At 38.2% G+C, this 13,796-nt stretch overlaps 1 protein-coding gene across 1 annotated transcript in view; it reads right to left on the reverse strand.

Annotated features, from left to right (window-relative positions):
* Positions 1 to 442: 442 nt before the first annotated feature.
* The window catches only part of LOC136876510 (cytochrome P450 6j1), an 81,370-nt gene continuing 68,016 nt past the window's right edge, over positions 443 to 13,796 (reverse strand). The window contains exon 6 of the mRNA XM_067150524.2: positions 443 to 872. Coding sequence (XP_067006625.2) covers positions 706 to 872 — 167 coding nt within the window. The 3' untranslated portion in view covers positions 443 to 705. The remainder of the gene's footprint in view (positions 873 to 13,796) is intronic.

A 13,796-nucleotide genomic window follows, 5' to 3' on the forward strand; every position in this document is an offset into this window, starting at 1 on the left:
GATGGATCTAAGTTTGTACTCATGGAAGCATTCCAGTTTCTTTATGTTACAACGGTAGAGTGTCCAGGTTTCATGTCCATATAGTAATGTTGTTATGACTACAGCTCCATACACCATTAGATTGGTGTATATTTTGAGATCCTTATTAAAGAAAACTCGGTAGAAGAGGCAGCCGTAAGCTGCATGAGCAAAGCATATATAACAAAACAAAACAAAACAAAAATTCATGGTGCAACTGCTCGTTAGACCCTTGGCCTATCAAAATGACTGCTACCCAACTAGAAGGTCTGCAGATACTGGAGTGCTGTGTAGTCAGCGTGACGATGATCGCAGTTGTATTGCTTTGCTCTCTTGATCGGGTGCTTGTACAGAACAAAAATAGAAGAGAAAAATTCTTATTTTGGGAAGATATTAAATACCAATAAAACAACACTGATACTGTAAAGAGTTCTATATTATATTTCATGGTGAATAAGACAGTACAAAACACAGTTTTATCATTGCAAATCTCATTTCAAAAACAACTTTACAGTAAAATATGAATTACATAGAAAAATGTGTAACATGACACTTGCTCATGTTAAACACAGCAAATACTGTTTACCTCAACAACTCTGTGAGAATGAATGAGAAAGTCTAGGAGACTATTGTGTCTGCCTAATATCACAATAAGTTAAGTATTTCCTCCATAGAGTACTGTAGAAATCACCTTAGAGGCTGAAAATTCAGTGGCAAGTCCCCTTTAGCAGACAATAGGAAAGATTTTGGATCCAGCTCCAGTGGAATAGGAGTATTTTCACAAGGACTAACTTCAAAGTGGGTCAGAATATGTACTAGTCCCACTTTAGCCTGCATCAGTCCCATACGCATTCCTGTGGGGAAGAAAAAATAATTAGTCTTATCTGCTAAAAGAAAATACTAACTTTGTGTAAAACTAGGAATTTAAAAGGACTCCTGGATGTTATCAGCAATGACACATGCTGACTGGCTCAGAGGATCAGAGGTAATAATACTGGTGAGAGGATTTGAGCAGGTCTTTCAAACTGACGTCCGGGTAACCTGCATGTGTCTGTGAGGAGAGTTAAACAGGATATTTTCAGTATTAGATTCATTCAAATTCTTTTCAGGGTCCTTTTCTGTTCAAGAAATATTTCCATATTTTCCTGAACATTGAGCTTTAGCACATAGTTTCCTTTAAAAATTATTTTGCTGTCTTTTTCAGTCCCTTGTAAATTATGATTACTTAGAGATGTTTTCTGCAAATGCAAAATATTTCTTATAATGTATGGCTTTCAAATGTTCTGAACACCACTGAGCTAGTGTCCAGCTAATCCTCCCGATAAAGATTTTATTACAATTGTTACATGTGAGCCCAAATACTTCAAAGTTACTATAAATTTTCTATGAGACTTTGTTACTAGTTCAAAAGCTACACTTACACTGAATTTCGAGAACATCTTTGAAATTCTGTAAATTTAATTTCCGAAATACATGGATCTTCCATATTGTTTACTAGCTATCATACTTGTCTTCAACAGGTCGGCCATGTAGATGGATCAACTAAATTGACAATCTATCTGTGGCTGTTGGGAATGTATGAATACGGCAGTCTATCTGTAATAATAAGGTTATTTGCTTTACGTCCCACTAACTACTTTTACGGTCTTCGGAGTCTATCTGTAATAAGACAGGCTCTTACATGAAACCAAGCCTTAGAGGCAACAATTTCATCTGCATCTTTGTATTTTGGGTAAGCTATATCATGTTCCTTATATGCCTTTTCTAATAAAATAATTCCTGAGTCACCATGCATAAGGTGTTTTTCTAACTTTGTCCCAATATTCACAGCCTGGTATGTGCAATTCTACAAGGAAATGATCTGTAGATTTATTGAGAACTTTGCCTATTATTCATCCTTTACCCATTCACTTACATGATGTTGCAGACAAGTTGCATCCCGAAAGTATCATAGTCAAATGACACTTTTTCATGCAAGTGTATATCTCATATGTTTGAACTGAGAAGAAGCTAATTGAACACGTGTGCAATTGTTGTGTATTAAGTCAATGAAGTTAAAATTTTTGCGGTGGTTTAGGGATCCTACTTGCCGATATAATTTCTAAACCAATTAAAGTTAGAAGAAACATTCAAACCAATTACAGTACAGAGTCATTAAATAAACTGAAGCTGTTCACAGATAACTCAAATGGTTTAAAAGTAAAGAAAGATAAAAAATTAAACAGAATTATAGAAATAGTGTACCAAATGAAGGGAATAATAGAGAAGAAACCAATGAAGATCTGGAAGATGAGGAAAAAATATCAACCCTTCTGCAAAAATATCTTAACTCACAGTTAAGGCACAAAGTTGATAGGTTATTTAGGATACAAATAGTACAAGGAGAACACTATTTGAGGAGTAAAAAGGATGTGTTTGATGAAAACAAGCTCATAATTGGGAATTACTACTATCCTTTAACTGAAAGTCTTCTTGATTTAATATTTAAGGAGGATTCTAGTACAAACTTGTACGATGATAAAGATTTGGTTGAATACTAGAGAATGGGAGTTAAATATCCCATTCCATCACAGTACTCTGTTCCAGAAATATTATGTTCCAGCAGAGACCCTAATACAGAGAAACAAAGCGAATCGAAAGGAGTTCCTGATTGGTTAATGGAAATTAAGGAAGCACTGCTGCTCACTTAACCCGCGAGTGGTCGCTATATGAGATTTTCTCTCACATAATTTTTTGTTATGATATTACTTCACAGTGATGAAAGGGAGGTGACTGTTCCCTCTTCTAGCTGAGTTTATAACTGTTGTGAATAGAGCGATTTACATTTGAAGGATAAACACCCTCTCCCCTAGTCAGAACAAGGGTCCTATATGTCCGTGCGCGCTGTGTGAGAGTTTCTCTCATCGCGCGACTAATGACGTTGGTGTTATGTTGAAGTAGAGCGGGGAACTTACTCCTGTTGTACGCTTTAGTATTCATATTATGAGCACGTCTTGTTTTTGAAAATGTTATTGTGTTCAGAAAACTTGCTTTTTACGTAAATATTACTAGATATAATTCATGTGAGAGATCTTATTTTTTACAACTTCAGGACAGAAGTTATTTTTATGTACATTGCATATGTTATTTTAAGTAGTAATTTGTGTCTTTAATAAACAGCTAATCATTTTATATTTATATCTGGCTCCATGGCTAAATGATTCACGTGCTGGTCTTCGGTCACAGGGGTCCTAGGTTCGATTCCCGGCAGGTTCGGGAATTTTAACCATAATTGGTTAATTTCACTGGCACGGGGGCTAGGTGTATGTGTCGACTTTATCATCATTTCATCTTCATCAAGATGCGCAGGTCACCTACGGCCGTCAAATCTAAAGATTGGCACCTGGCGAGCCAAACTTGTCCTCTGACACTCCCGGCACTAAAAGCCATACGCTATTTCATTTTGGTCTAAAATATATAAGGTAGAACTTGCGTTTCACTTTAGTATTAAATTTCAGCCCTACGCTCCACAAAACTGTGAAAAATGCCATATTTATTTTAATGTGAGAGAAAGTCTCACACGCGACCACTGATGTTACATTTCGGCTAGCGACAACTCGCGGGTTAAGCGCACACTCTTGTGCAGGTGCGAGCGATAATTTTCTAACACCTTACAGGTAGTACTGACATTCCTATTCTGTTACTTGTCAACCAGTTACAGATATTCTTTAATTATTTGAAGTGTGTTGCATTAGCCCTACTGGTGATAATACATACAGTAGTGTAGCTTCTCAGAACAGTTCTGCATGGTTTTTTCACATTGCATTTCATGTTTCACGCTGTGTTGTAGCAAAAGACCTGATGTGATTTATGTGGGAAAAAATCCAGATTTCTAATATGAAGAGTCACATTGAAAGAAGACACCCAATAATAATAACAATAATAATAATAATAATAATAATAATAATAATAGATAATACATATTTTTAAATCTAAAACTTCTACTGGTATATGTAGTTCTGATAGTGTTCAAGATATCAAATATTAGGTTCTGAAAAGTCATTGCAAGTGCCATGACATGTACCTGTCTCTCCTGAATCTTTGTCCTCGACCGCAATCTACGGGGCAGTAGTTGTTATCACCATTTTTACCCATACAAAAGAAAATGAGTGATAAGAACCTGATCAAGCAACTTCCAGAGTCGTTTACTGCATATTTCCAAACTCTTTCTATGGTGGAAGGCAAAGATTTTGTAGCCTTCCTAACTGGATTTACTGAACGAGTTGGCTATGCGGTGTGGGTTGCGTAGCTGATAGCTTGCATTTAGGAGATGGTAGTTTCGAACCCTACCGTCGGCATTCCTGAAGATGGTTTTCAGTGGTTCCCCACGTTCGGACTAGGCAAAATTTCCATAGTTAAGGCCACAGTCGCTTCCACCTTCTCCTTCCTATCCTGTCATCCCTATAAGATCAGTCTGTGTCAGTGTGACATTAAAAAAACACATAGCAACAATGCATTGGATTAAACCCTGCTTATGATTGGCCTGAGAGGAGGATTGTTTCCTCATCCCTCATTTTGGTAGCATCTGAACAGTGTATGAAAGTTGTTTGTCAACATATTTTATAACGTTGGTTCCCAGTGTCTGTTTAACTACAGATCCTTGACATCTGGGAATACACAGAGCTATCTAGCTGTCACGGAGCTTTTCTTAAATCAAGGTTTCAAAGCATTAGCTCTAGGAGTGTAAAGGGGTCATTGCAAAAATTTCTTGGAATACCGGTATTTAAGAATGTGTGGACAAGCTGGTGAATTGGACAGTGGGAGGGAAGAAAGCAAGATGAAGATACACACTAATGTCCAAAAGTTAAGTATAATCACTAAACGAGGCCATACCACCTGATAGGAATGTTAGACGGACTGCTGAACAAACGGAAGCTGACTCTCACACCATATGTCACAAAACTTGTCCAACAAAACAGTGTCAGAAAGGTTCTGATAGCTAAGGTAAACCTTTGACAACAACTAAGAAAACTTGGCAATGTCTTCCACAACAAAATATACTGTTAATAGGGTGTATGGTTACGCCTAATGGCCACACATGCTTTGCAGCAACGTGGCATGCTCTCTATCAGATGGTCCAAGAGCTCTTGTGGCAGTCGATCCCATTCCTCTGAAAGGGCAATGCGAAGATCTTGGAGGGTCTTTGGTGGAGGCTGACAAGATGCAATTTGCCTCCCCAATGCATCCCAGGCGTGTTCTATAGGCTTCAGGTCCGCAGACCTCGCTGGCCAGTCCATGTGATGAATGTCTTCCCCAGCCAGAGCAGTGCGGTGCGGTCGGGCATTATCGTCCATTAAGAGGAAGTCTGGACCAACCGCACCTCTGAAGAGTTGAACATGTGGTCTCAGTACCTCATCCCTGTATCTCTGAGCATTATCAGTGTTCCTTGGACCACCCATGAAGATGTGCAGGTCCGTACGGCCATTCTTCATGATGCCAACCCACACCATGATGCCACCATCACCATACTGATCCCATTCGACGATGTTCCTGTGGTTGTATTAGCTACCCGGTTCTCTCCAGATTAATGTGCGATGGGAATCGTTCTGCAAACTGAAGCGGGATTCATCTGTGAAGAGCACATGCCTCTATTCATTCATGGTCCAGTTTCGATGTTGACAGCTCCACAGTAAACGGGCCGGTCTCTGTGCTGGAGTGAACGGGAAGCACACCGCTGGACATCGGGCAAACAGCCCTGCTGTTCTGGGCTTCCGGTACAGAGTCTGCCGGGAAACGGCAACCCCTGAGACGGCTGCAAGCTCCGCCAACAATTGTCTTGCAGGCGAACTCCGATTTCGTCAGGCGGTTAAGGCCAGATATCGGTCCTGCTGTGGGGTGGTTACCCTCGGTCGACCTGGTACTGGCCTACGACTGACATCTCCTGTGTCTCAAAATCGTCTCCAAAGCCTGGAAATGACACTTTGTGGCACATTCATGGATACGGTGACTTCGGTCTGTGTCTGGCTTGCTTCCAGGTGGCCGAGTATTCTACCCTGCAAAACGGGGTCCAAATGGCGTTGTTGTGCCATTATGTTGTCACGTTCACCACAAGGCTACACTCTGCACATTATAACAGGGCAAACATGAATGAGGGAATATGGGGCGCAGGCGCTGGCTGGGTTTACCTAGCGGTTGCGCCACTAGTCAAAGCAGGAAACACTCCTTTCCTATACAGAGCGAACATGTAATGTCGGTAGGTGCATATGTCGTGCGATTTGTGATCTATTTCCTGTTGCCCTGCTTACTCGTAACTTATGCTTAACTTTTGGACAATAGTGTAGTACTTACTAATGTGAGGTTAGGGCTGCAAGAGGCAGAGGGAATAGTGATTGTTCCTCCCAAAAGTTGACCAGAAATTTGTTGCTTGTTACTTTTATATCCTATTACAACAGTGTAACGGATACACTGGAACATGATACTGGAAAGTAACCATTTTTCCAATCCCTCCTGCATACGCACATGTATTAAATCACACTAATGCACACAGAAAACAGTGTAACGTCAAGAACTATGTGAGAGGAACAAACTCTCTCAAATTTCAAAGGGTTATCAAGCCTCTAATATTAACAAATGTGCAGGAAGAGGAAGTAAAACAACTTTACTGCATGTTAATTGGAAAAATGAACTAAATAGTAATACTGAGTTAGTTCAGTAGAATAATCCAAACAAATTAGTGGGTAGACTTAAAAGTTGCAGGTCATTCGTCACATAGCTTCAGTTTGCAGAACGATTCCCGTCGCACATTAATCTGGAGAGAACCGGGTAGCCAATACAACCACAGGAACATTGTCAAACGGGATCAGTATGGTGATGGTGGCATCATGGTGTGGGGTAGCATCATGAAGAATGGCCGTACGGACCTGCACATCTTCATGGGTGGTCCGAGGAACACTGATAATGCTAGGAGATACAGGGATGAGGTACTGAGACCACATGTTCGACTCTTCAGAGGTGTGGTTGGTCCAGACTTCCTCTTAATGGACGATAATGCCCGACCGCACTGCACTGCTCTGGTGGATAAATTTCTGGCTGGGAAAAACATTCATTGCATGGACTGGCCAGCGAGGTCTGCGGATCTGAATCCTTATAATCAAAGAACTTTGAAAATCAGGTTTCATCGAATAAATGATCACTGAGTGGGATGAACTTAAATTTGTAAATGGATTTAAAATAGTCAGTTTCTCTAATGTCATCTCAGTAACCTACAAAAATATATGTCAAGGTAGAAGGAGCTGTTGACAACAAGTAGCTATAGACAAGACACAGAAATGAATTTTTTAAAAGGCGAATAGAGAACATATGTAAAATGTAGAACAAAATATTTCACCTAAACTCTATGTACAAAATTGGAGAAGAAATAGCAAAAGATCTTCAGGCATCATTTTGAAAGAATTTTAAAAGATGGTGTGAAACTAAATAATGGATTGAGGCAAGTTAGGTTATGTGTTTAACTGAAACAAATATTTATAATTTATTATAGGTTATGTATTTAGGTTTAATCATGTGTATTTAGCTCATTTACTGTATTGCAGGTTAGGGTATGTTTTTCACTTGTAAATAATATTTCATATGTTTAATATCGCTCATGAAATTTATGGTTATATGACAGTATATTAACTCAAAGGAAGTCAGGTTAATGTTACATCATGTTCATCACTGTAAATAACTGTCTGTTTCCCAAGTTGATCACAAAAACCTCCAGTTATGTTTGTGTTGATGTAAGTGAGATCTGTAATCTTCATGTACCTAGGATATCGATGGCTTACTTCTAAAACCTCATATCTCCCAATGCTTTTCCTATCCAATATTTTCCTTAAGAGTGGTCACGCCTCCCCACAAATGGATATGCAGCCCATCAGAACAATTTTCGTTGTGTTCATTTTCCTATGCTAATGTGTAAAGGAAAATGGACCTTAAATACATTACCAGTATACTGTAGGAATGTGTAAATTTGCCATGCGAACAATATCCCTACAACACGGTTGATAAGGTCCATTTTTCTTTACACATCAGCATAAGAAAATGAACAAAATGAAAATTATTCTGATGGACTGCATATTCGTATGTGGTTGGGAGGCGTGATCAGTCTTAAGGAATTTAATGGGTAGAAAGAGCATTGGGACATATGAGATTTTAGAAGTAAGCCATCGATATGTTGTATAATATTCTAGGTGTTTCTGATATCTTTAGGTTATGTGCCATTACTTGTTTCAAGAAAATTCCAGAACAGGTACTCACCAAGGATTTCTTGGTATTACTATAAAGTGGGTTAACTTCACACATCTAGGGTAATTTAGGCCACTGATGCATGCCAACACTAATTTTCTCCTCCCTCCTACACTGCAAAAGATGAATCACTAGCAACAACTAAAATGCACACTCACTAGTCCAAAGAACATAGGTGGGCTCATTGTTGAGTCAAACCATTTCTTTTGCAGCACTGAATATTGTCGTGTTTGGTAACAGTGGGGAAAAAAACGTTTTCCAGCCCCAGCATTCGATTCTCCATTTTATCGGGTTATGGTGGTCAGAAGGTGGTAACTGATCAACATAATTTGATGCATTTTATTTAAATATCTCTTTCAGGGAACAGTTTTGTGATAAAAGTTGTCCTCTTCCAGGGTAGGCCTAACATAGGCCATGCCAAGAATATACAGGAAAAAAAGGTTAGGACAGCCATGGATGTGTAATTACAATTTTACCTCGAGAACGCTGTAGAAAAGATTAAGAAAGGCACAATAACAGTTTGGCAAGCCTCTGAGGTCAGAAAAACACAGTCCCTGAGCCAGAAGAATTAATCAGAAGCGATTAAAATCCTCGACGAGGTAGAATCAAACCCGAGACCCTCTGAACCAAAGGACAGTATGTTGACCATTCAGCCAAGGAGTTGGACCAGGAGTGCAGACTTCCTACTACTGGCACAAAATTGGACCTAATTATAAGACTCCAAAAACAGCTGATATTAAATCCAGATGAATTTACACTGAGCACAATGAAGAGGGTAGACGTTCAATGTCCGAAGAGACAGTGAGGATTAAAACTACGTTGGCCAATCTAATATTTATGGTCCAGGGCTCAAATTCACAACTCTCACTCCAGGTCTCTCAATTGACTTCCTAGATTTCAACTCTAGAACAGAATTTAAATAGACATACCTCCAGTATAGAAAACCATTTCTAATTATGATCAGAATGTATAAATTTATCTTGATAATGCAGAAGAAAGCATTCTACACACTGTGGAAGAGTGGAAGACAGGTCAGATCATATTAGTGAGACAGCAAATATCGGACAACTAGACCCTAAGGTCATGAAAGAAAAATCTCCATGTGTTTCACAGGAGATTGAAAGAGGACAATGCAGAGCTACTCCCTGGACACAAACGACAGTGTACCAGTGATTGGGGATTCTATCGTCCCCCATATCTGGTCAAAACAACACGGCATTCGGCCTCACTGAATGGCAGCACCACCAGCAGCAAGACAACCAGAGAATACATACCATGACTGAGAATCAAACACTCACCCAGGCCAAGGCACATGACATGGAAGAGGACCAAGTCTTCCTACTGAAGTCGACTGAGCCTATGGAAGTAGATCAATGGCTAGGTCATGTCCATGGTGAACCAAATGCACCAAAGTAATCTGTTCCAGCTGGAGGGGAGGTGGATGACAGTTTGGCACCAATGATCCCAAACACAGAGCAATTCTGGTCATGAGGAGAAGGAAACTGGGATGTACTTGCTGAGGATCAGCCGTCCGGACAAAGCCCATGCAACAAAGAAGCAGCGACTGGTAAAACAACAACTAAATATTGAGGGCAAGTCAGAGGTAGCAATGGAATCTGTTCCAGCTGATGGAGAGGCCAACAGTGCTAAAGCATCAATGACCCCAGACGCGGAGCAATCCAGTCATGTAGGGGAGGAAACCGAGATGTCCTTGCTGAAGACCACCCTTATGGACAAGTTCTTCGCAATGAAGCAGCGGGAGGTGAAACAACAGGGCAAGCCAAGAGCAGCAAGGGAATCTGTTCCATCTGGAGGGGAGACAGATGACAGAGTGGCACCGATGGCCCTGGACAGAGGGCAATTTGGTCAAGGCAAGAAGGGAACCAAGCTCGTTGAACTGGTGGAAGATCTGGAACTAGGAGGCATGACAGGTGAAGACACTGAGTCAATACATAATTTATATCCTAAGAAGTGTTGACAAGAACTGAAAAAATGTTTTAAGTTATAGTGGGGATAATTAATGCAAGTTAGGTTATGTGTATAAATGTAAATAATTTTCCATGTGTTACAGGTTAAGTTATATATTTAGATTTAATCATGAATGTTTAGCTCATATATTATAGGCTATGCTATGTTTTCCACTTGAGCTATTATAGATCATTCATTCCATACTGATACTGCTTTGAGAATTGACTGTAAATTATTGTGTATATATTTCTGCAACCCTACAAAGATAAAAAGATATGATAATAAAAACCCATAGATATCACCAAATGAGCACAAGAAGCAAAATACTTACCATCGAGCAGCAGCAGCATTAACAAAACCAGCGTGGAGGGCACAGAAAATAAAGGAAAAGGATTGGATCAAACTAGTTACTTGAGGTGTTGCCAGGTCAATATCGCTAACTACTAAATGAAAGCAAAATTTTCAATAAATCAACCTTTACTTAAAATTTAGGGAAAAAGATAAAATTTATGAATGATACTTAAATATTTATAACTTTCTGTAATATGTTGAAAAATAAACAAAATCAAGAACAAATAATTGAATGTTAAATAATCTCTTTGAATTATGCATTATACCAAATCTATTATTAAAATGATAAAATTTTGAGTGTACACTCACATAACAATGAAAAATAATTCTTACGCTGTAATAAAATAAGTAAGTCGAAGAACTTATACCCCAAAAAGGAAAAATTCCTTATTAATTCATTGAAAAATGGGACAAACGTCTTTTTTTACTGTAACTCTTACAGTACTAAGCAATAAGCGGAGTCTGCAGCTCGCATCAGAATCACTCAATGACAAATGTTAAAATGGATCCGTGCGTAAAATATTAATTACACAACTAGCCAGCTTTTCTTTGTAAGTAGGTATACAACAATTAATCTCATTAAACTGAAATTTGTTTCCAGAACCTGTACACAAAGATTTCAATCATCAAGAAACATCAAAACACACTCATTATTTAAGGCAACGATAGCCGACCAAAAATTCCACACGTAAATAATTAAGAGAACACAAGAGAAAATCGCACAAACCCGAATAAAAATATGCCTCCAATAATTTACAAATTACGAAGGGAAACACTTAAAAATTCCACAGAAAATGAACAATGGTCCACACGAAGCATGCAGCTTTCCAAAAACGAAGCCAACATCCCACTTAAAAAGACAATAGGCAAGGCCCACACAATATTAGCGTACCGGAGATAAGATAAAAATATGACACGCAATAATGAAAGAAGGAAAGAAAACACGGACGCGAATAATCTGAGGAGGGAAACCGTAAGTATCTTTAAGGAATGGTAGAAACAAATTTCAGCTTCCTGCGACCACTATATTACAATAATGTAATTATAATATTTTGAATTTAACATTTCCTCCAACCAAATATAAATAGAGGATTTAAACACTGGTTATTAAATTTTAATTTTAGGAGGCTCTGGACAATGGTAATGGCCGAATAAGACCAGAAATAAACCATTCCATTAAGTAATTAAACAATGATCCATTACAAAAACAATACTAGCACATAACGTCTTTCAAAACATAGATAACAGAGCAAAGGGATACCACAAATATGAACCATGAAAAGTAGAAGGAAATCCACCAACTAAATTAATAATAATCATAACTTTAAGAAACAGAAAAAGGCAGCACAACGATAATCTCAGTTAAATAAAACGAATGGAATAATTTGCCCCTCCTCCGCCCATATACCATGTTCCAGAATTACTCCACTCTAATAATTTGGATATAGAACTTTACAAAATCACGTTAAGTTACATTTTAATTTCTTTTGGAGATACAATTTATATCATTAAAAGGTCCGATGTGGAAGAAATTCCAGCCTAATTTAATGAACAAACGGTAGCCGACATGTCTATAAATTATAGGCCTAATTTCAATTACAGTTGCGGAGTAGACACGAAATAATATAAACTATAGGCCTAATTTCAATTACAGTTGCAGAGTAGACACGAAATAATATTAACAGCATTGCCAAAAACCCTTTTTTTCATAATAGATGTCACAGATAGCTTGATACACACATTCTTCTTCCCAAATAATCCAGCAGCAGAACAGTTTCGAAGCAATTAAGAAGATACTTGTACTTACATCCTTGGGTGTCCAATTTAATATACGGTAATCCAATAGCTTACGTTCTAGCCCATTTTGCAATGAAGAACCCTCCTTCAGATAGTTCGGTCACACTAATATTAAAGAACTGTAAATATGAAACACACTACAACATTATTGCGCTACAACTAAGGCAAATGCCTTAATTAATGAGGCTATTAGCATGGTTTATCAGACTCCACTCCAACAACTTTCAATCGCATTTTGTACACAACTCCTCCAAACGCATCCATCATGGTGATCTGCCGGGAACTGACTGGCGTGCAGGCCAGTCAAGCCGTGCAACACTCAGTTGAAGAGAGACTGCGCATGCTCAAGTCAAAGATTTGCTTATTGAGCCAATGAGGAAAATCGAAGTTATTGGTGTAATAATGGCAAAATATGCATTTTAAATAGGCATAGTTCAGGCACACAAATTAACGGCAATTCAAACAATGGCCGAGAATGGCAGATAAGATCCCCACACACAAATACATATGTCCAACAAATGAGGGTACCGTAAATTCTCGTCACAATTTCAAGTGTTATTTTATTGTATTTGTGTTGAGTGAATACATAGCGATTGGTGGTAGTAGTAGTAGTGATATTATTTTTACTACATCACTGCACCTATGTCAGGATTTAAATACAATATGTTAGATAGATAGATAAATGTCCTTATTGGCATATTAAGGACATTAGGCCTTCTCTTACACTAAACCTGTTAATTGTAATTGATGTTTATTCAACGTATGCATGGGCTGTACCACTTAAAACAAAAACAGGAAAGGAAATTGTAGAAAGATATATTTATTCAAAATGTGAATGCTTTCCACATCTTCAAACTTGACAGGGGAAAATAATTCTATGGTAAGCATTTTCAGCAACAGGTAGAAAGGAGGAAAATTAAACACTACTCAATAAGTAGTAGCCTAAAAGCAAGCATTGTGAATGGTGTAATCACACTGAAGGAATGGATGTGGCAAACATTCACCACATGCAATTCTTACAACTGGATCCACAAGCTATCACAACTATTAGAAGAATATAATAGTCAAAAACATTGTGCAATTGGTATGAAACTTACAGAAGTTACAAATGATCATTAACTTTCAAATGTGTACACAAAAAAAAAAAAGTCTGCTCATTTACCACTACTTAAAGTAGGTAATATAGTACAAATAAGTAAAATTAAATGATTTTTTGCACAGGGTTATCAACCAAATTATGGATTAAAGAGATAGTATCTAGTTTGGGTTTTAACTCAACTCATAATTAATGGATTTCAAAGGAATATGCATTCTAAAAAGGAGAATGAATCAGAGGTAAGTAGAGTAGTCTAAACATAAACATATTGTACATGCAATCGTCGGTGGCGGCCGCTACT

The sequence above is a fragment of the Anabrus simplex genome, chromosome 6 (assembly GCF_040414725.1).
Source record: "Anabrus simplex isolate iqAnaSimp1 chromosome 6, ASM4041472v1, whole genome shotgun sequence".
NCBI lineage: Eukaryota > Metazoa > Arthropoda > Insecta > Orthoptera > Tettigoniidae > Anabrus > Anabrus simplex.